The 24,524-nt window shown below is 42.7% G+C and overlaps 1 protein-coding gene across 1 annotated transcript in view; it reads left to right on the top strand.

Annotated features, from left to right (window-relative positions):
• Window positions 1-10,418: 10,418 nt before the first annotated feature.
• The window catches only part of USP34 (ubiquitin specific peptidase 34), a 265,626-nt gene continuing 251,520 nt past the window's right edge, over window positions 10,419-24,524 (top strand). The window contains exon 1 of the mRNA XM_084622930.1: window positions 10,419-10,701. Within this exon, the coding sequence (XP_084479056.1) occupies window positions 10,659-10,701 (43 nt within the window). The 5' untranslated portion in view covers window positions 10,419-10,658. The remainder of the gene's footprint in view (window positions 10,702-24,524) is intronic.

Here is a 24,524-nt window from a genome sequence, read left to right as displayed (position 1 = left end):
GTCCTAGTCAGCATTCTTCTAGGTGTCCAGGCCCTTCCTGCCCAATCTTCTCCTGTTCTATTTTCTCATTCTGCCGATAGCATCTCCCCCTGGCTTAGAAAGACATCTCTCTTTAAAAAATCAGTCTGTGATACCTTCTCTTCTTTTCTTACTTTCTCTGTCACCCCTTGAGTGGAAGTGCTGACAGAGTGTCATTAAAAGTTAATGGATTTGCCAATAACCTCCATTGTCCCACCAGGGTGAGACTATTTAGGTGTTGATGGCACTTGATCCTCTCGTTTAGGGTCAGACACCAAAGCATCAGCTCCACTTCTACCCAACACAAGAGGGATGATGCACACTAGGGGTTTTGCCAGTATAGAAATATGGCAAAAAAATCAGTCCCCCAACTTGATATTACATTAGACATTTTTGCCAGTGTAGCAGACCTGGCCTGAGACTCATCTCTACATTGGGACCCCAGAATCTTTCAATATACGCACTATGATTCTTACCACACCCCACAGTAGTTGTTAACATTCATGCCTTTCTATTCAATATAGCACACAAAGGAGAGTTTAATTCATCCACTGAAATGTTGAAAAGCCAGTTAGACATCTTCTTCATTGTAAACTTAGTAAGACTCAGCTGTACCTGAGAGTTACCTATTGTTATATAACATGTTAAATATGTGTCCTAATATACATCACTAGAAATTACTTCCAGTTTATTCTCTCTAATCTAGGGAAAGTCAAATGTTGTGACTTTTCATCCTCACAAGATGTTGACTTAAAAGTCTAGTTGTGTTGGTTGAAACATAAGGCTTATAAAACAAATGGTTAAACATGCAAATACCCTGTTTGAGTCACTGAAGTATAATTGCAAGAGTGTAGTTTAGTTTAGTTTTGAAATTTAAATGGAGGGGTGGGAACCACTTACATTTATATGCACTGAGCAGACTGAAAAAATCTATCATATGTGGCCCTTCAAAAATATATATCATTTAAACTGGTGGTGAGCATTTTAGCCAGCTGTAGACTTTCACAAGTAAGTTTAACTTTTACTAGTGGTGAGATACAAAAAGGGAGATTTCTCTGTACGAGTTTCCTTTTAGTGAAATCAAGGATTCTCCACTGCAATGGATTCCAACCTTTCTGGATAACTGTACCAATTTACCAGAAGTACTGCCTTGGTTGAATCAGCCAGTGTCTGATGCTGCACACAATTGTGTACACTAAAAATGACCCATTATAGACTGCAAGACTGGGATTTGGACTTACCACACTCCATTGTAGACATTGGGTATGTCTACACTGCAATGTAAGCCCAGGGCTAGTGGGACTCGAGTCAGGTGACCTATGTTAGGGAACCCTGGGCTTGAGCATCTACATTGTATTTTAACCCTAGGGCAAGAATTTTCTGAACCGTGCTTGAACCTAGGGCTCTGGCATCCACACTGCAGTGTGCAGACCCAAGTCAAAGTAACATTATCCCAGAGTCCCTAGCAGGCCTTTTCTCCCCGACCACCCTGCCCCTGAAATGTGGCCACTCTATCCTTAAGACCATGGTGCACTTCGGGGGAAAACTTTACTGCATGCCCTGCATATTACCAGGAAACAGCTTGTTTTGCAAATAGCTTTATAGGTTTGCTCTCTTTTGCAAAACCAGGAGGCTCTCTGATAGTGTGCTTGCAGATTGGTGATCAGAACAGAATGGGTTAATGCTGTCATTAGTGGAGGTAAGCTGTGGAACAAATTGATTAAATTAAACAGTAATAAGTCACCAGGACCAAATGGTATTCACCAAGAGTTCTGAAGGAACCCAAATGTGAAATTGCAGAACTACTAATTGTAGTTTGGAACCTATTATTTAAACCAGCTTCTGTACCAAATTACTGGAGGATAGCTAATGTGATGCCAATTTTTAAAAAGGGCTCCAAAGGTGATCCCGGGAATTACAGGCTGGTAAGCCTGACTTCAGTACCAGGCAAACTGGTTGAAACTATAGTAAAGAACAAAATTATCAGACTCATAGATTAATATAATTTGTTGGGGAAGAGTCAACATGGTTTTTGTAGAGGGAAATCATGCCTCACCAATCTTCTAGAATTCTTTGGGGGGGTAAATAAGCATGTGGACAAGGGGGATCCAGTGGATATAGTGTACTTAGATTTACAGAAAGCCTTCGACAAGCTCCCTCACCAAAGGCTCTTAAGCAAAGTAAGCTGTCATGGGATAAGAGGGAAGGTTCTCTTATGGATTGGTAACTGGTTAAAAGATAGGAAATGAAGGGTAGGAATAAATGGTCCATTTTCAGAACGGAGAGAGGTAAATAGTGGTGTTCCACAGGAGTCTATTCTGGGGCCAGTCCTATTCAACATATTCATAAACAATCTGGAAAAAGGTAAACAGTGAGGTGGCAAAATTTGAGGATGATACAAAACTGCTCAAGATAGTTAAATCCCAGGCAGACTGTGAAGAGCTACAAAAGGATCTCTCAAAACTGGGTGACTGGGCAAAAAAATGCAGATGAAATTCAGTGTTGATAAATGCAAAGTAATACACATTGGAAAACATCATCCCAACTATACATATAAAATGATGGGGTCTAAATTAGCTGTTACCACTCACAAAACAGATCTTGGCGTCATTGTGGATAGTTCTCTGAAAACATCCACTCAATGTGCAGTGGCAGCCAAAAAAGCGAACAGAATGTTGGGAATCATTAAGAAAGGGATAGATAAGACAGAAAATATCACATTGCCTCTATATTAGGGCTGTGAAACAATTAAAAAAATTAATTGTGATTAATCGTGCAATTTAAAAAATAATAAATACCATTTATATAAATATTTTTGGATGTCTTCCACATTTTCAAATATTTGATTTTAATTACAACACAGAATACAAAGTGTACAGTGCTCACTGTATATTTAGATTACAAGTGTTTGCACTGTAAAAAAACAAAATAGTATTTTCCAATTCACCTAATACAAGTACTGTAGTGTAATTTCTTTATCATGAAAGTTGAACTAACAAATGTAGAATTATTCACAAAAAAAATCTACATTCAAAAATAAAACAATGTAAAATTTTAGAGCCTGCAAGTCCACTCAGTCCTCCTACTTGTTCAGCCCATCACTCAGACAAACAAGTTTGTTTACATTTTCAGGAGATAATGCTGCCCGCTTTTTCTTTACAATGTCACCTGAAAGTGCATTTGCATGGCACTGTTGTAGCTGGCATCGCAAGATATTTACGTGCCAGATGTGCTAAAGATTCATATGTCCCTTCATGCTTCAACCACCATTCCAGAGGATATGCGTCCATGCTGATGATGGGTTCTGCTCGATAACAATCCAAAGCAGTGTGGACCGATGCATATTCATTTTCATCATCTGAGTCAGATGTCACGAGCAGAAGGTTGATTTTCTTTTTTGGTGGTTCAGGTTCTGTAGTTTCCGCATTGGAGTGTTGCTCTTTTAAGACATCTGAAAGCATGCTTCACACCCTGTGCCTCTCAGATTTTTGAAGGCACGTCAGATTCTTAAATCTTGGGTGGAGTGCTGTAGCTATCTTTAGAAATCTGACATTGGTACCTTCTTTGTGTTTTGTCAAATCTTCAGTGAAAGTGTTCTTAAAACAAACAACATGCTGGGTCATCTAAGACTGCTGTAACATGTAATATATGGCAGAATGCAGGTAAAACACAGCATGAGGCATACAATTCTCCCCCACGGACTTCAGTCACCGATTTAATTAATGCATTATTTTTTTAACGCGTGTCATCAGCATGGAAGCATGTCCTCTGAAATGGTGGCCAAAGCATGAAGGGGCATCTGAATGTTTTGCATATCTGGCACGTAAATACATTGCAATTCTGGCTACAAAAGTGCCATGCAAACGTCTGTTCTCACTTTCAGGTGACATTGTAAATAAGAAGCGGGCAGCATTATCTCCTGTAAATGTATACAAACTTATTTCTCTTAGCGACTGGCTGAACAAGAAGTAGGACTGAGTGGACTTGTAGGCGCTAAAGTTTTACATTGTTTTGTTTTTGAGTGCAGTTATGTAACAAAAAAAATCTACATTGTAAGTCGCGTTTTCACAATAAAGAGATTGCACTATGGTACTTGTATGAGGTGAATTGAAAAATACTACTTTTATCATTTTTACAGTTCAAATATTTGTAATAATAATATAAAGTGAGCACTGTACACTTTGTATTCTGTGTCATAATTGAAATCAATATATTTGAAAATGTAAAAAAACATCCAAAATATTTAATAAATTGCAATTGGTATTCTATTGTTTAACAGCGCAATTAAAACTGCGATTAATCGTGATTAATTTTTTTTAATGGCAATTAATGTTTTTGTTAATTGCATGAGTTAATTGCGATTAATCGACAGCCCTACTCTCTATAAAACTATGGTACGCCCACATCTTGAATACTGTGTGCGGACGTGGTTGCCCCATCTCAAAAAAGATATATTGGAATTGGAAAAGGATCAGAAAAGGACAACAAAAATAATTAGGGGTATGGAACGGCTTCCATATGAGGAGAAATTAATAAGACTGGGCCTTTTCATCTTGGAAAAGAGACGGCTAAAGGGAGGATATGACTGAGGTCTATAAAACAAGACTGGTGTGAAGAAAGTAAATATGGATGTGGTGTTTACTCCTTCTCATAACACAAGAGCTAGGGGTTACCAAATGAAATTAATAGGCAGCAGGTTTAAAACAAACAAAAGGAAGTATTTCTTCACACAACGCACAGTCAACCCGTGGAACTCTTTGCCCGAGGATGCTGTGAAGGCCAAGACTATAACAGGGTTAAAAAGAAAACTAGATAAATTCATGGAAGATTGGTCCATCAGTGGTTATGAGCTAGGATGGGCAGGGATGGTGTCCCTAGCCTTTGTTTGCCAGAAGCTAGAAATGAGCGACAGGGAATGGATTGCTTGATTCTCTGTTCTGTTCATTCCCTCTGGGGCACCTGGCATTGGCCATTCATGTTGGAAGACGGTATACTGGTCTAGAGGGACCTTTGGTCTGACCCAGTATGGCTGTTCTTATGCTGACCTGAGCTGCTACCATTTGCAAAGGGGGTGTGGCTTCCACTTTCAATATAATGGATTACTAATTGTTGGGATAGCAAGGACTAAGGAAGTGGTCCCACAAAATTGTGGGATACTTCCAGCTGAATCCTGGGACCTCAGTCAACACTGCAAAGCAACAGGGCTCAGAGCTTGGATCCTGGCTTGATTCAAGCTCAGACCCTCCAGCCCTGGATCTCAGCCCTGAGTTAGCCTTGAGCCTGGGCTTAAGCATGGGTTTACATTGCAGGAAAGACACTCCCACTGAATCCTGAGATTAGGTCTGAATAAAGGCTGGGAGTGGTTGGGTCATTACAAAACCTAAACCTAATTTCCCCAGTACTAATTTCCCCCTACTGTTACTCATACCTTCTTGTCAACTGTCTGAAATAGGCCACTCATTACCACTTCAAAAGTTATTTTTCCTCCCTTGGTATCCTGCTGTTAATTGATTTGTCTTGTCAGACTGACCTCACACTTGGTAAGGCAACTCACATCCTTTCATTTTCCACTCCATGCATCTGATGAAGTGGGTTCTAGCCCACGAAAGTTTATGCCCAAATACATTTGTTAGTCTCTAAGGTGCCACAAGGACTCCTCATTGTTTTTGCTGATACAGACTAACATGGCTACCACTGTGACACCTGTCACCATGCAAGGCACTGAATTTAGCCATATGAAGTGGAAATCCATCAACTTCATGAAAAATCTCGTGAAGATACAGACAGACATCATCTTCCTTTCCAAATGCAAACAAATGGGCATCATACCAAAAGGACTGAAGGTAAAAAATCCATTACAATCAACATATCACACAGACTATAGTGAGAGATTGTGCCACACACTCTCAAAGAAACTGGAGAACCACCTGATCAACATCCTATACAGCAAACAGGAGAAGATCAAGAATGAACTCTCAAAACTAGAAACTCTCTTAAAAAAACAATCTTCCACACAAACGCCCTGGTGCCTGGACTTTACAAAAACTAGACAAGCCATTTACAACACACACTTTGCTTCTCTACAGAGGAAAAAGGACATTAAACTATCTAAACTCCTACATGCCACAAGGGGCCACAACAGTGGTTCCTGTAACTCACCCAACAATATTGTTAATCTATTCAACTATACTCTTAGCCCGACAGAAGAGTCTGTCCTATCTCGGGGCCTCTCCTTCTGCCCCACCGCCCCCACAAACATGATGCAGTTCTGCGGTGACCTAGAATTCTACTTTCAATGTCTCCGACTCAAGGAATATTTCTAACACACCACCAAACAGTACACTAACCCACAGGAAACTTCCTACCAAGACTACAAAAAGAAGGATTCTGCGTGGACTCCTCCTGAAGGTCGAAACAACAGACTGGACTTCTACACAGAGTGCTTCCGCCAACACACACAAGCTGAAATTGTGGAAAAGCAACATCACTTGCCCCATAACCTCAGCCGTGCAGAACACAATGCCATCCACACCCTCAGAAACAACTCTGACATTCATAATAAAAAAGGCTGACAAAGGAGGTGCTATAGTCATCATGAATAGGTCTGAATTTGAACAAGAGGCTGCTAGACAACTCTCTGACACCACATTGTAATGTACACACATTGTACATTACCCTCTGACCCCACTGAGGATTACCAAAAGAAACTATACCATCTGCTCAAGAAACTCCCTAAAGAAGCACAGGCACAAATCTACACTGACTGCATGGCCAGAGTTGAAACCCCTGTTCCTCAGTGGTCTTAACTTGCTTTGAGTACTGCGCTTCTCCTGTTATTGCTGTATATTGTTCTTCATAGTATAGTTGTCCGTCCTCGTTTTTCCCCATTCCTCAGCTTGTTAGTAGTCCATTTGTTAGATAGGAATTGGAATCAAAGCCTTCCCCCTTGGCGGGACTCTTCCTCAGCCGGGGATTATGCCCAGGCAAGCCAGGTTTAAGTACTGTGCTTCTTTGCCCTTGCTCATTTTCTGTGAGCAACAAGCATCAATGCTGCCTCTATTGCCTCGGTGAAGTTCATGTTTCTGTGTGCTGCTCTATCTGCAGCTCCTTCCCGCTCCGAACCCAGGAAGCTCATGAGCTTCGCTGCGGTAAGTTCCTGATGCAAGAAACAATGTGCCCTTGTGCGCCACAGAATCAGGCACCAATGGATCCGTCGGACCACTGCTCCACCCCAGCAGCCAGTCCAGCTCCCATCCCGTCCTGCCTGGCACTGGCAGCACCGCCGCATCTGCCCAAACAGCATCGTGTGCATAAGAAGTACACATGGGCACAAGGGTGGCTCCCCCAATGGAGTCCGCCCACAAGTGCAGCGTTTCCTCCCTGAGCCGTGCCTGAAGTCTCGCTTGAAGCATAAGTCCAGGCACCGTGCTCCGACAACATCAACGTCGGCCCTGGTGACTGCTCCCCAGCCCTTGCCTCCGCTGCTGTTCACTTCACTGGGACTATCCGGTCTCTCCCACTCAGTTCTGTGCACACCAGAACACCTGTCCCCCTTGACTGCTATGGCTGAGCTGATGCTCCCATTTGCTGGCTCCACACCGCGGCCCGCACTGGCGGCTACTGTTGGTCCTCTGTCCCCAGCTGAGGAGCCTTTCCTATTGATGGACCACCTTCCATTGCCTCCTGCTGCTACAACGGTTCCGCCTCTGCCGGAATCAGACTCGGACTGACTCTTTGATGCGGATCCTGCCTTCTCGCCAGCCCATTGCCACCCCAGATGGCAGCCCTACCCACCAGCTTCCAGGCAATTTGCCAACCCATGATTTGCCTACCCGTCAACGCTCTCCATCCACCGCCTACAGTGCTCATTCGGACATCCTTGCTCCGCCCGATCTGCTCATGCCACAGGCGTTGCCGGAACTGTAGGCCCTGTAGGTCTCTACTGGTGCCTCTTCCTCACCCAACTACGCACTCATCCCTCCCTCTCTCTTGCCTCCAGCCGACCATGCTCAATATCAGGCCCTTCTTCATCATGTAGCCACTGTCCTCAACCTTCCCATGGAGGATGTCCAGGACCCACAGGACCAGTTCCTGGATAGTCTTCAGCTTCCAGGTCCTCCTCATACTACCTTACCCATTCCTAATGCCATCCTTCAGCCTCCACAGGCAGTCTGGCATACAGTGGCTTCCTGCATCTACTCCTAAGCGGGCTGAATGCCACTACTCTGTGCTGCCCAAGGATATGGACTTTCTCTTTCAACACCTGCTTCTGAATTCCCTGGTGGCCATGGAGCGTGTCCCCTAACAACACCTTCACTCCATCCCCCCGACCAGGCAGCCAAAAAACTTGACCTTATCGGATGTAAGGTTCACTCTTCTGTGGGCCTCCAATTCCGTATCATCAGTTACCAAGCTATCCTGGCCAAGTATGATTCCCGTTCATATACCAAGCTCAGAGTTCCTCGACTTCCTTCCCCTGGAGAAACAACAGGACTTTCAGTCGCTCATGGATGTCTCATTTCAAGCTGCAGAGGACGCCACAGCTACCACCTCCTGATCGCTGGCCTCTGGGGTGGTGCTCCATTGCGACTCATAGCTACAATCCAGTGGCTTCCCTAAGAAGGTCCGGACTCCCTTTGAAGACCTTCCCTTCGATAACCACAAACTTCTCAGTGACAAGACTGATAAGTCCCTTCACTCCCTAAAAGACTCCAGAGCCACCCTCTGATCCCTGGGCCTCTACACCCCTGCCCAACTTGTAGGCAAAACCAATCCTCCTTCTGCCCCACCCCCAAAAAACATACCAATCTTACCCCCAATGCTAACCTGAGCAACCTCACCGCCATCTGCGGCAGTCTACCACCTCTACCGCTTCTATGTTCACCCACCGTTCCTCTAGACAAAACTTTTGACTCCTTCACAGAGAACCGCATGTGATGGGTTCCCTGCAGGGTGCCACCTGGAACTGAGGTACCACTGAGCCCTCCTGATCCAATAGCTTGGGCTCCCTCTCACGCTACTTCTGTGACAAGCTGCAAAGCCTTCCAGTCTGCACTTTCACCAACATTCACACAAGTGGGGATACACCCACATGCAGTTACACGCAAACTCTCTAATCACCAGCTTCCCAGCCTAGGACCCCTGAGCAGTACCGTCTGGCCCTTGTCAAATCTGGCCAGTATATGGGTTTAATATCCGGTCCACCTCTCCCTCAATATGAAGAGACAAATGCACACTTGTGGGGTAACCAAGCAGAGATTTTCTCCAAGCTCTCCAGTCAAAGCTCACTGATTTAGGCATTTTGGAGAGTGCATGTGGAAAGCCACATGGCCCAGGGCCTCTGATTGCTTAGGGAAGTGAGAATGCCCATCAATGTCCTTAAACTCCACACCATTTGCCTGGCCTGCAACTCCTCTACTCCTGCTCTGTCCAACTGCTCTCCAACAACATGGCGATGGTCATATATGTCAACAAGCAGAGTGGGGCCCACAAAATCCCAACTTTTGCATTGCATCTATTCTTTGGCACATAGCCTGTGAATATCGGTTATGTAAATCTATGTAGAACAATACACTACTTTACCATGGGGTGGAACAACATGAACGAAAAAGCAGTTTTTAAAATGTAGAAAATACTGGGTTTTGGGAAAGAGCAGTCCAAGGAGACCATGTGATACCTGCAATAGACGTATGTTTTGGTAAAGGTACGTTCAGGCTATAGGTGCCCTCTTCAGGTACTGAAAACTGCAAGGTTTATCTGAAAAGTCATGTTTTAAATGAACGCGTGGGTTGAGAGACTTAGGCTGAATATGTGATTAGGGCAAGTGACTGCACATGGGTAGCTGCAAAGGCAAGATGTCAGTACTAGATTCCCGTGTACACTTTAGGTTGCTTTTAAAAAAATTTTTTTGAAGTGTTAAAGAAATAAAATATTGTTCCCAAGACTGACTTTTTTCTAAAAATGTTAGATTTCTCACTGATGACAGGAGTAAGAATCGTGAAATTAAATGGCTCCAGGCAGCCGGTGCGTTTGGCAGAGCAGCTCGCTCTTCAATGAAGCCATGGAGGGCACGCGGGTGGGGGAGAGGGAGTTGAGGGGAGCCCCCCCGCGTGCACTGGCATTCGGGTGTGGGGGGGGTTGTGGGGAGCCCTCCCCTGCCCTGGTAGTCGGGTGGGGGAGGGGCAGCCTGAGCCAGGAGCAGCTGCAGCCGACGCCATTTTACGCTTCCGGCCCCGACTTCCGCCCCCCCCCCGCGCGCTCCGTCCGGGGTGGGAGGGGTAGAGGGCCGGCCCCGGAGGGAGGGGCGAGGGCGGCGGGACTCGGCTGCCTCCGTCCCCTGCCTGCTCGGAAATAGCCGAGCTGAGCCCGAGCGCCCTGCCCCCCTCCTCCTTCCCCCACAGCAAAATGGCGGCGCGTGGAGTCCCTGGGAGCCAGTGAGTGACTCGGCTTCTCCTCCCCGCCGCCGCCGCCGCCGCCGCCACAGGCTCATTTGCATTGATCAGCCGCCCCCTCCCCCCGCCCGGATCCCAGGCCGGCCCCTCTCCCCCCGCCCGGCCCCCCATCAATCATCAATCAGCACCGAGTGGATCAATCAATGGTCGGGAGGAGGCGGCGGCGGCGGCTGCTGCTGTTAATGAACAATGTGTGAGAGCTGCGCCGAGCTGCTGGAGGTGTTAAATGAGAGTAAGTGCGGCCGCCCCCTCGCCCGGCCGGGACCCCCCGCCGGGGTATAACGGCCTTCCCGCCCGGCTGGGCCTCCTGGAGAGCGGGGGTGGGCTGAGGAGACCCCTCCGTACGGGGAAGGGACCATCCGTCTGGCTGGGCCCCGGGCGGGGTCACAACTCTCCCCGCCTGGGCCCCTCAGTGCAGCGAGGTCGCGCCTCCTTGTAACGCTCCTGGGCCTCCCCCAAGGGCCCCTCCCGGGGCCGCCTAGTCCGCTCCTTCCATCGCGGCCTGGGAAGCCGCAGCGAGGCCTAGCGCTGCCGGGCGAAGAGCTGGCTGCGAGCTGCTCCCGTGGCTGAGGAGCTGGAGGCCAGGCCTGGGCAGGGTCCCTGTGAGCAGGCAAGGCGGCTCTGGTTGGGCGGATGATCCGCCCCCCCCACCCTTAGAGTGAGGTCCTCGGCTGGGCAACAGTCTTGTGTCGCTATTTTCAGACGGGGCTGGCTGCGGAGGACCCGGCCCTGACACGCGTCTGTCCCTGCTTTGAAACGGTTTCTTGGGCCGGCGAGCTCCCTGGTGTTTCAGATCTTGAGACTTGGCTCTTGCCTCCTTCCAAAGTTTCCGCATCACAAGTGGGAGTTACCTTGGGGGGGCCCCCCGCACGCTTGCAGCCCTGGGGGGTAGGCCCTTCACCCGAGCCCAATCCGGTACAAAGCATCTTTCACCTCCTGTGCAGCAGGCCTTGGGCATCTCTTGGAACCGGTTCTAGCTAAGTTGTCGGGGGCAGGCCCAGTATCTCTTCCGTGTTTTGTAATGTTGTGTACGTAGGCAGTGCTTAATAAATAAACCAACTTCATCAAATACCTTTGGTATGGAGATGCTGGGTCGTTTAATAAACATATCTGTCTAAATCTGTGACTAGAAGCAAGTTTGAAAAGGTTTACATTTAATAAATGCCATTTAGATATTAATGTATACACAGTTTAGAGGCAGATCTTACTATGATGGAGTGAAATGTAGAGCATTTTACAAGTACTGCCTTAGGACTCATTTCCTTTTTAACTCCTGAGAAGCCTGATCACAGAGGTTGTTCAGTTTTAAAATACATACATACGTATCTGTCTCTGTTTACATGTGTTTTAGTGCCCCCTTTTTTCTTGCTGTAAACCCTTGCAACTTAGCTATGATCAACATCACTATTTTTGAGAAATATTTTAGTTATAAACCCAAGTGTCAGTAGGCCTGACGGCCTGGAGACATGAGTAAATCAGATTACAAATTAACCTCAGGCAACTCTTGATTGTTAAAATCACTTTACTAGCTGGTTTGGTCAAGTTTGTAATTTTAACATCATGTTTTGAGCAGTGCATGTTTTGCATTGTTTACTTATGTTAATCATCATTATCCTGAGACACAAGGAGGGTGAGGTAATGTCTTTTATTAGACCAACTTCAGCTCTGTTTAAGCTTGAAAGCTTCTCTTACCAACAGAAGTTGGTCCAATAAAAGATATTACCTCACCCACCTTGTGTGTCTTTCTAATATCTGGGACCAACAGGGCTACAACAATTCTGCATACATATGCTATCCTATCATCCCTCCCCCAGTACAATATTTGGGGTGGAGAGTAGGGCAAAATTTGATAAAATGTAGATTGTGTGTTTGATCTGCCAGTTTATTTCAAACAGCTGATCTTTAACAGATTGACTGTAGGACTAGTTCAGTTATCAGTGGTGTATTAGTCTGATAACTTTATTGGAAGAGAGAATTCATTTGGTAGTGGCCTGATGGCTTCAATGTATAAGTTTAATAAAGATTGGTATGTTGAATGTTGATTTAACATTGAATGTTAATGTTTTAGGCTGGAATAAAACATACATTTCAATGTGTGAAGCCTAGTGTTACTTGATTTCTATAATTAATCTAGTTTGGAAACCATTTTTTAATTGGGGTTCAGATAATTTGATCATTAATTAAAGATAAGTGTTTGATGTATGCCTTTGCTTTTTAAGAGTGGCTTATCTGTAAATAGGGTAGTAGGTTCTCGATATATTAATGATGTGATTTTGCTATTCTTAAATTTGAAAAGGGAAGATGACTTTGGTAGTTAATTTCCTGGGGAAAATTATGCTTCACTGTTGTCTTACATTTAACCTCTATAAACTCTGTTCAAACAACATAAAAAGCCTGTCTTAAACGCACAGAAACAATGTCATTTGTAATAAGGCTGAATATAATTTTTTGTGTTTAGACGTTAAAATACTGGTGGTGCAATATATAAGCTACCTGGAAAACCTAAATGTAATAGAGTGAATTAAAGAGGGAGTCTTAGCTTTATTATTAATATCTTGATTTGTATAGCTTTACTTTAGAGCCCTTGCGTTATTTACATGAATTTTTAATTTACGTGCACCAAAAAAATCATTGCACTCCTCATTTTGAAAAATCATCATAAGAATGATGCCCAAAATGTGTGAGCCAGAGACTCCTAGCAATTTTCTTTCCTGTCTGCTGAGCATTTGGGGTTGCCGCTTAACTGTACTAAAACTACTGAATTAGTATCTTGACAGAGATCCAAGAATGTAAACTGAAGTTCAATGGCATCATCTTGCTTCACTGTTAGAGGGCAGTTATTATACATCATAACCTCCATGCAAAAATACTTCTGCCTTTTGTCTTTATTTACTTAAAAATTCATGATGTAATTATCTGGAATTGTTTGTATTACAGGAGATTCAACAGAGAAACAGACTGCTGAGCCTCGATGCTCTGTTGAGAGCACATAGGAATTCCCTTTTTTGTTCATAGAGCCGTGCCTGCTTTGGGAAGGACAGAAAGATGAATTTTACCAATTTAGGGTCTGATAGTGCAAATACTTATGCACAAGCTTATCTTTAAGCACATTAGTAGTCCTGTTTGACTTCAGTGTGATAAAGCATGTGCATAAGTGTTTGCAGGATTGGAGCCCCAGTCCAGCAATGACCTCTATATTGGTACAGGGATCTGTCTGCACAGAGAGCGCTCATTGCAGGATCTCAGGTCCTTAGGCTTGATTCTGTAACCTTTAGCATTTGTCAATGGGTCTACACATGAGTAAATACTACTCAGTTTGAGTAAATGTAGCAATATGGGGCCCATAATTTAAAAAAAATTGTAGTTTTTCATGAACGGTACTGATCAGCGTAATTATTTTTTAAAATACAAAGCTTAAGTGCTACATTTAAGCATGTCAAACTTAGCTGTGTAATACCCTGTTTTGCTAGGCATTGTACACACATTTTGAAATAAATGGTCCCTGCTTCAAAGAGCTTATGAGCCTAGAAACATGTGCATACTTGGTATACATTTACAGCATGTGGTGTGATAACACTTACAGCTGCTATGTTGTATACTGTGACTGTGTACCAACTCTCTGGAGAAAACAGAAAATGTTGTACGTGCATACTCCTAAGGATTCATGTGGGTACCAGACTAAAAATGGTAAATATTCCAAGAGTTAAGAATGGAATATATTTATAAGTCTTGCATCTTTAAAAAAACAAAACAAACTTATGAGTTGTGCATACAGAGTGTAGTGACTTTTTATAAACTCCAATGGCTGTCTTTCTTATTCGGCAAACATTACAAAGGCCTGTTCTTGGTTACTCTTGTCACTGGTCAGGGCTTGCTGCACCTTTGACTTCTTCTCACATCTGAGTGCACCCCTTCAGGTAACTGGCCTGTTGTCTTTGTCTGGCCTCCTTCCCTGCAGTTGCTGCTTCTCTCTCTCTCTCTCTCTCCCCTGTTCTTTAGGGGTTATCTTTTGATTAGTTCCAAAATTATTTGTTTCCCCATTGTCTCTTGAATCTGCTTAAACCAATTTATGTGGCCAACCGGGGGTCAGGGATAGACTTCACAGCAGTTGCTATTAACTAATTGTCTCCCTTCCTGCATAGATAGTAACCCCTCCCCTGTCTTGTAATCATATTCCAAACAGCACAATAACTAGCAAACAGATGGGCATATCATAAAATATTTACAGGCAGCTTCATGTCCTTCAGAATTCTCAGATGGTCTGCAAAATTTGTTACAAAATAAATTGATGCATTTTTAAACTAGAAACCTATCAAACACTTGAAACCAACTTCAGGGGTTTTGCTAGTTTTTATAACTTAGGTACTGAAGACAGCTGGTTTGGCCTTCTATCAAATACTCTTGAAGGGATATAATACATATCTAGTAATGCATGAGGACTAGACCTTCCTGGAGGATGAGGCAATCCTAGTAACATTCTGTGTGCAGTGAAACCTCCTTTTACTGAACCTTTAACACAGTAAAACTGTACTTACAATTAAGTAGAACAAAAATCCCAAATTTTTCCAGTACACTTAATGTTTAATTTTCTGTTACGGGAAAAAAATATCACTAAGGCTATGTCTACACTGGCAATTGAGCAACAAAACTTGTCATTCAGAGGTGCTAAACCTGCCCTGCCCCACTGGAAAGACAAAAGTTTTGCTGCGGCAAGTGTCAGTGTGAACAGCGTGTTGTCAGCAGGAGCGCTCTTCTGTCTACAATGCGAACGCTGTTCAGTGTGGGTGGAGGAAATTTGTTGCTAGGAGTGCCGACAAACAGCGGCTACGCTGCCTGACTCGTAGTGACACGGCTGTGTTGCTAAAAGCTGTGTAGTGTGGACAAAGCCTGAAAAGGATTTCATGGTACTTAGTTGGTTTCTCTGGGTTGTATATCACTAACACCTAACTATTTTAATCTCAACCTGTTTTCTCACATTTAGTGTGGTAAATACTGTTCCAGTGACCTGTTTGTGGATATTGAACACATTTCCTTTCAAACCAATAATATGAAAAAATTAAAATACTGAAAATACAGAGTACTTGTTTTGCAACTGTTGTAGGCAGAATCCTGCTACACCTCTCCTAGTCATTCAGTGGTTATCATTAAATTTGGAAGTTAATGATCTTACTTGTCTAGAGCCAGCCTTTGTAGTTTTGGAGAGGCCTGTAAAACATTTTGCTGTATCTATTGTGGCCAAATTAAATCGTTTCCTGTCCACCATTATCACGTCTCTATGTGCAGAACCTTCCAGAAGATTGTGGGGTGGATTTGTTGGGATAACTGACTCACTTTTATATAAAAAGTGTGTTAGTGCAACTGTGGGAGAAGTGGAGCCCTGCTGCTTGTTTCTTTTAAAAACTAGCAATCAATTTACATAGCCGTGAAAACATAAGGTAGGTATTCTTTGTAAGGGGCCAGGCTAGCAATTTTTAAAAAATGAAAATAGGTTCTTTACATTAGTAGGTTTCAGAGCGGTAGCCGTGTTAGTCTGTATCAGCAAAAAGAATCATAGAATATCGGGGTTGGAAGGGACCTCAGGAGGTCATCTAGTTCAACCCCCTGCTCAAAAGCAGGAACAATCCCCAATTAAATCATCCCAGCCAGGGCTTTGTCAAGCCTGACCTTAAAAACTTCTAAGGAAGGAGATTCTACCACCTCCCTAGGTAACGCATTCCAGTGTTTCACCACCCTCCTAGTGAAAAAGTTTTTCCTAATGTCCAACCTAAACCTCCCCCACTGCAACTTGAGACCATTACTCCTTGTCCTGTCCTCTTCTACCACTGAGAATAGTCTAGAACCATCCTCTCTGGAACCACCTCTCAGGTAGTTGAAAGCAGCTATCAAATCCCCCCTCATTCTTCTCTTCTGCAGACTAAACAATCCCAGTTCCCTCAGCCTCTCCTCATAAGTCATGTATTCCAGACCCCTAATCATTTTTGTTGCCCTTCGCTGGACTCTTTCCAATTTATCCACATCCTTCTTGTAGTGTGGGGCCCAAAACTGGACACAGTACTCCAGATGAGGCCTCACCAATGTCGAATAGAGGGGGACGATCACGTCCCTCGATCTGCTCGCTATGCCCCTACTTACACATCCCAAAATGCCATTGGCCTTCTTGGCAACAAGGGCACACTGCTGACTCATATCCAGCTTCTCGTCCACTGTCACCCCTAGGTCCTTTTCTGCAGAACTGCTGCCTAGCCATTCGGTCCCTAGTCTGTAGCTGTGCATTGGGTTCTTCCGTCCTAAGTGCAGGACCCTGCACTTATCCTTATTGAACCTCATCAGATTTCTTTTGGCCCAATCCTCCAATTTGTCTAGGTCCCTCTGTATCCTATCCCTGCCCTCCAGCGTATCTACCACTCCTCCCAGTTTAGTATCATCCGCAAATTTGCTGAGAGTGCAATCCACACCATCCTCCAGATCATTTATGAAGATAGGATGAAGTGGGTTTTAGCCTATGAAAGCATATGCGCTAATAAATTTGTTAGTCTCTAAGGTGCCACAAGTACTCCTTGTTCTTTTTACATTAATAGATCCCTCTCCAGGGGTTGCTTGTGACTGTGAGCTTTGTAGAGCCTGGCTCTGAGTAGGTGACAATAACCAGGAAAGAAGAAGAAACATAAAAGTAAAATGGCAAGAGAGACCCCCTCCCCCTTAATAAAACTGACATAATAAACGAAAACAATAACTTTAAAAAGCAAAAACTAAGGTGAGAGTAAAAGATAATGTCTAAACTTTCACGTTAATGTTTGTAATTGTAAAGCACTTTGAAGATGAAAAGCACTCTATAATTGGTAAGAATTCTAGCTTAAAGAGGTTTCCAAAATTAGAAAGCTGCCTTAGTTTTTTGTAAAAAGAAAAGGAGGACTTGTGGCACTTTAGAGATTAACAAATTTATTTGAGATAAGGTTTCGTGAGCATTTACTGAATGCATCCGATGAAGTGAGCTATAGCTCACGAAAGCTTATGCTCAAATAAATTTGTTAGTCTCTGAGGTGCCACAAGTCCTCCTTTTTGCAGATACAGACTAACACGGCTGCTACTCTGAAACCTGTCATTAATTTTTTGTGCATGCAACTTTCAGAATTTGCCATTATTTGGTCTTATCTAAAATAACACTGTTTTTTCTTTTGTCCTGAAATTTGTCTGAGTTATACTACTGAAGATAGGTCTTTCCCATTACACAAACCAGTCTATTATTAATGCTGAAGATTAGTTACGTAAATCCAATTCTACTCAGTTTTATCGTGTTATGAACCAAATCAAGCAGTTACTACAACCTTTCTCTTGTATATAATGAGTATTATGATTTAATCTTGAGATACATTTCTTATAGTAGAAAATGGTATTGGGGAAATCACATTATAGCAGTGACTCTCAAACTTCTTCATGTTGTGGATCTTTTTAAGATAGAAGTATTTTGATGGGCCACCTTCTTTCCATATACCTGATCATGATTCTGCACAGTCTCTACAGTAACAGCCCTTCTTGGTTACATGAGTAAATTATTCAAATAGAATTAAGGAGACAAGATAAAATAGCTTTAATATTATTATGGATGTCCCTTTGTCACTTCTGCTAGTGTTGAACTTGAGACCAAATAATTTCCTGTATAGGAAAGTTCCCACTCAAGAAGTTTTCTTCCAACTTTTTGTGGGGTGTTTGATTTTCACTCTGTTTAACAAGAAGTGGGTTTGGTGTCTTTAAACTTGTGGATGTTCCAAGCAGATCCTGAGACATGTGCCAGGTGTGTTGTGCTTCCATAAAAGTTCCTGACCATGCAGCTCATTACAACATTGATTCCTGTAAGACAGTGGTGGGCAACCTGCGGCCCGTCAGGGTAATCTGCTGGCCAGCCACCGGACAGTTTGTTTACATTTCCAGACAGTGGTTCACCGTTCCCGGCAATGGGAGCTGCGGGAAGCAGTGGCCAGTTTGTTGTAAACAAACTGTCTGGTGGCCCGTCAGCGGATTACCCTGACAGGCTGCCTGCGGACCGCAGGTTGCCCACCACTGCTGTAAGAGTTCTGCTGCTTCAACATCTCCCTGATGTTATGAGTGGTTGTCTGTCTGATTTAGAGTAGGATGGGCAGGGTGGATTGATTTAATGGAAAACGATTTAAGTCAGCAAGTAGGCAACCTTAAATTAATTGTTTTTAATTGTATTTTGCACTGGTACCTTTTAGTTATTTTCCTAAAGAGCGATTTATACATATTAGCTGATAGCCATTAAAACCTATTATTTACAACTACATTTAGCCTTCATGCAAATTTTGGTACTACTTTTTACTAACCAGGAGGCTACACTATATCTATATAAATTTATTTAAGCATCTACTTAGCTTAACTTACATTATTCAGATTCTTAATTTTTCCATCTTTTATTATGTTAGAAGATGGTGAATGATGCAGCTCTTATTTACTAAGCAATGCTTAATTTTTTACTTGAGATTTGTGTCAGCCTCCTTGGATGAAAATTTGTATCAGCCATTTGGCATTTAAAACTAACAAAAGTAGTAGTATCTGCAGTTGATGAATTAAACTGATTGTTTCTAGTCACCATGCCCTTCAAAATTTTAGAAGTAGTAGAACTCATCTTCTCAGATCCAGTTTTCATTCATAGATTGGAAGAGGAAAACGAGCTCTTCTGCTTTTTCATCCCCCATTTGGGTTCTTTACTTTGAACTAAAGGAGGACTTCGAAAAAAGAAAAAAGGTGCCACAAGTACTCCTTTTCTTTTTGCAATTACAGACTAAAACGGCTCCTACTCTGAAACCTAGTTTGAACTAGTCATTGAATTGAACTAGCTGAATAAGCTGAAAAGAAAATAGTCTCTCCGCACCTGCAGAGGAGGCTATTGCTGTAAAAAGCTGGTTTAGAACTCCAACTCTGGTTCCAGGTGCCTAGCCAGGAATTTCCACCAGTTCAGTGGCCTGATTTTCTTTAAAATTTGGTAGCAAACATATACTGCTTAATATTTTTTTGTATTTAATGATTATAGTAAGTTATGCCTTAATATAGGTTGTCACTTTCAAATTTAATTTTAAATGTTTAGTTTTAAAATTTTAACCTGTAGAACATAATTCTAATTCTTAAGAACATAAGAATGGTCATGCTGGGTCACACCAATGGGCTGTCTAGCTCAGTATTCTGTCTCTGACGGTGGCTAGTGCCAGATACTTTAGAGTCAATGAACAGAACAGGGCAAGCATTGAGTGATCCAATCCCTATCGTCCAGTCCCAGCTTCTGGCAGTCAGAGGTTTAGGGACACCTTGGACCATGGGGTTGTGTCCTTGACCATCTTGGCTAATAGCTATTTATGGATCTATCCTCCAGGAACTTACCTAATTCTTTTTTCAATCCAGTTTTACTTTTGGTCTTCACAGCATCCCCGGGCATCAAATTCTACAGGTTGACTGTATGTGTATGTGTGTGTGTGTGTGTGGGGGGGGGGGGTGGGTGAGAAGTATCTGCCTCTGTGATTCTCCTTTCTTGTTTTTTTAAGTTGCTACCCCTTTCTTTCCTATATTTTCTACCCTGTATATGTAGTTCCCGCTTTCTCTTTTTTATTTTTCCCTGATCTGTGGCCTACCTTGTTCATTGTTCTTCTCTTGTCTGTCCTCTCTTTCAGAGTTTTCTTTTATTTTTCTATGTGTATGTTTTTCCTTTGCCTCGCTTTCTCTCCTAATTTCTGTGCTCTCCCCATTCTTCATTCTATCCCCCGGCTTCCTGTTTTATTCCTGGCTATGTTCTACTTAAAATAATTCCACCTAGAACTGCCCTCTTTCATGGTAGCTGCCATTTCCAGTTGTTCTTAGTAGGACAGAGGACACAGACTACTTGCTTAACTCTCCCTGAAAATATTGTGAGGCTGTGGCCGTTTTGAAAGAAGGCATTTTACCTGAGGGCAGCTATGATCTCAGTCCAGCTGAGAATCATTGGAGGTGGCACCAGTTTTGAAATTTTTCTGGAGGAGGAGATTTTTATATACCAGCCTCCGCTGATATCTAAACTTTCAGTTTCAAAAACTAATGGCAGAAAAATAAACAAAACTTAATCCTATATATGTATTTTGAAAGGCTACCTGTTGCACCAGATCTCCTCAGCAGATGGTAGGAGGGGGAAACAAGGTGTATATGTGGAAGGGTGAGTGGAACAGGAAGCGGGGGGAACTGGTGTGTTGCATGTGTGCAAGGGAGTGTGAGATACAAGGAGGAGGGAGAAGTTGGATGGTATGTGCTGTGAAATGTAGGGAGGTGCAAGAGTTGGGGGATTTTTGGAGGACAGGAGCTAAGGAGAAACTGGGATCTGCAGTGCAGCTGGTTTGCACTGTGGCAATGCAAAGTAGTTGTAAATGCCAGCGATCTGGCAAGTATGTTCTGCTGCTTTGTGCTGCTCCAGAGTGACATAAAACAGCTATACAGTATACTGGTGAATATTGCCATAAAAATTAATATAAAAAAATTAATACTTCATATAATCAGATCATTACATTGTATGGTAATATTTTCATTGGGCTTCTTGTTTGCTATTCGCGTATGACGTTTTTAATACAAAAAAAATTGTTAAGATAGAGTTAAGAGTTGAGAATATATATCAGAAATTTAGTAAAATATCTTACAGGGATGTAGCAGTTAGCTCTATCCCAAGTATTATGTATGCATGAAATGCAGAGTTAGGATTTAATTTAAAGGAAGTTCAAACATGAATTTCCGATGAAGTGGGCTCTAGCCCACAAAAGCTTATTTCCAAATAAATTTGTGAGTCTCTGAGGTGTCACAAGGACTCCTCATTGTTTTTGCTGTTACAGACTAACACGGCTACGACTCTGAAACCTGTCAAACATGTTACTGAAATATATAGTTAAGGCACCCAAACAACCCCAATGCTACCATATGTGGAAATGGCAGAGGTGCTTAATGACTTCTTTGTTTTGGTTTTCACCAAGAAGGTTGGTGGCGATTGGACGTCTAACATAGTGAATGCTAGTGAAAATGAGGTAGGATCAGAGTCTAAAATAGGGAAAGAACAAGTTAAAAATTACTTAGACAAGTTAGATGTCTTCAAATCACCAGGGCCTCATGAAATGCAGCCTAGAATAATTAAGGAGCTGACTGAGGAGATATCTGAGCCATTAGCAATTATCTTTGAAAAGTCATGGAAGATGGGGGACATTTCAGAATACTGGAAAAGGAGAAATATAGTGCCCTTCTATAAAAAGGGAAATAAGGACACCTGGACAACAGACCAGTCAGCTTAACTTCTATAACCGGAAAGATAATGGAGCAAATAAATAAGCAATCAATTTGCAAACACCTAGAAGATAATAAGGTGATAAATAACAGTCACCATGGATTTTCAAGAACAAATCGTGTCAAACCAACCTGATAGCTTTCTTTGACAGGGTAACAAGCCTTGTGGATGCGGGGAAGCAGATGATGTGGTATATCTTGACTTTAGTAAGGCTTTTGATATGGTCTCGCATGACCTTCTCATAAACAAACTAGGGAAGTACAACTTAAATGGAGCTACTATAAGGTGGGTGCATAACTGGTTGGAAACTCGTTCCCAGAAAGTAGTTATCAGTGGTTCACAATCATGCTGGAAGGGCATAACGAGTGGGGTCATCCAGGGATCGGTTCTGGGTCCAGTTCTGTTCAATATCTTCATCAATGATTTAGATAATGGCATAGAGACTACACTTATAAAGTTTGCGGATGATACCAAGCTGGGAGGGGTTGCAAGTGCTTGGGAGGATAGGATTAAAATTCAAAATGATCTGGACAAACTGGAGAAATAGTCTGAAGTAAATAGGATGAAAGTCAATAAGGACAAATGCAAAGCACTCCATTTAGGAAGGAACAATCAGTTGCACACATACAAAATGGGAAATGACTGCCTAGGAAATGACTGCCTAGGAGTACTGCAGAAAGGGATCTGGGCGTCGTAGTGGATCACAAGCTAAATATGAGTTAACAGTGTAATGCTGTTGCAAAAAAAGAAAACATCATTCTAGGATGTATTATCAGGAGAATTGTAAGGAAGACATGCGAAGTAATTCTTCCGCTCTACTCCGCGCTGATTAGGCCTCAACTGGAGTACTGTGTCCAGTTCTGGGTGCCACATTTTAGGAAAGATGTGGACAAACTGGAGGAAGTCCAGAGAAGAGTAACAAAAATGATTAAAGGTCTAGAAAACATGACGTATGAGGGAAGATTGAAAAAATTGGGTTTATTAGTCTGGAGAAGAGAAGACTGAGGGGATGTGATAAGTTTTCAAGTACATAAAAGGTTGTTACAAGGAGGAGGGAGAAAAATTGTTCTTAACCTCTGAGGATAGGACAAGAAGCAGGGGCTTAAATTTCAGCAAGGGCAGTTTAGGTTGGACATTAGGAAAAACCTCCTGTCAAAGTGGTTAAGCACTGGAATAAATTGCCTAGGGAGGTTGTGGAATCTCCATCATTGGGGACTTAAGAGCAGGTTGGACAAACAACTGTCAGGGATGGTCTAGATAATACTTAGTCCTGCCTTGAGTGCAGGGGACTGGACTAGATGACCTCTCAAGGTCCCTTCCAGTTCTGTGATTCTTTTTAGTGATGTGATGGGGGTTGAGGGCTGGTAATCTATGTCTTTAAAAATCAGCTTAATCTCATTTGGGACCACAAATACTGAAATGCATTAATCATATGGCTGTTGCATTGTGTCACTACAGGGAAGAATTATAGTTGTTCGGGTGTATTCACTGTACATTTCCATACTTCAACATGCGTCTATAACATTTGAGTTTGAAATAGAGAATATATTTTCACTATGGTTTTTATATATATTGGATAGTACTTTGTGTATAATCTGTTTCCCATGTCATTTGCATGGATCGTTCACACAGCAATATGGAAGAGTGAGACTTTTTAAGTAGGTAGGAAAATCTGAGTGTAAAATCACAAAAGTTTGCAGGAGGATATGGGGGCACGTATAATACCTGAAACTACTTACATTGACAACATGAAGTTGACAGTGTCCTTTTAGAATTCAATACTTCTGCTCCTGTGAGGGCTGAGATAGCTGCCAATGCCCAAGTCTTAAACATTTAAGAATTCCTCTAACAAAAAACGGGAAGAGAACCTTAATACGTCTCATATTTTTAAAGGGACGGGAAAAAAGCAGAGTTTAGTTTTCAACTTTTCAGGCCTTTCTTATATACCAGAGAAAGATCTTTGCCAACACAGTGCCTACATTTGTGTTTGTTTACCATCAATAACAAAAGAGAGAAAACAAATTAAAATAAATAGTTTTCAATTTATGTGTATACGTACAAAACATGTGCTGCCTGAAGGCCTGTCCAGTTCACTGCTTGAACAAGACTGTAATTCTGTATGCACAACACAATTATATGTATGCTCTGAGGCCGATGTTATTGCCTTTATGCTTTTTAACATAGCTCACAATTTTCAGTTCTCTCTATTCAGTCTGTATATAAAAAGGAAGACATAATTTTTTTTACAGTTTTCTATCTTGTAGGTAGGTAGGTTCTGTCGCTGCATAAATATTAATTTATCGGTATAGCTTAATCACTAGCTTCCATATATTCAAAATTGCTGTCATCGCAATTTAACATCTTTAAAATTGTAATGTCTCTTTAATATCTACATTTGTGTTTTGTTTATTTGACTGTTTTGTGATTGTTTACGTTCTTCTAGGTTTATAATAATTTTTTTAAATGAATGTTTTTAACTACAATTTGATTTTGCACTTGTGTAGTGAGTAGAGTGACCAGGTCTCCGGTTTTTGTCCGGAACACCTGGTCTAAAAGGGACCCTAGCGGCACCGCCAGTCGGGCCGTTAAAACTTTACCTGTCCTGGGGCACCCTGCTGTGCCCTGGAAGCGGACAGCAGGTCCAGCTCCTAGTGGGGGGAGCCACGGGGCTCTGCATGCTGCCCCTGCCTGAAGCACTGGCTTTGTTCCCAGCCAGTGGGAACTGGGGGGGGCTTGCGGGTGAGAGCAGTGCGTGC

Source organism: Lepidochelys olivacea (assembly GCF_965140295.1).
Source record: "Lepidochelys olivacea isolate rLepOli2 genome assembly, chromosome: 3".
Taxonomy (NCBI): Eukaryota; Metazoa; Chordata; order Testudines; family Cheloniidae; genus Lepidochelys; species Lepidochelys olivacea.
Note: the sequence above shows the minus strand (reverse complement) of the source record. Positions and strands in the feature narration are given on the sequence as shown.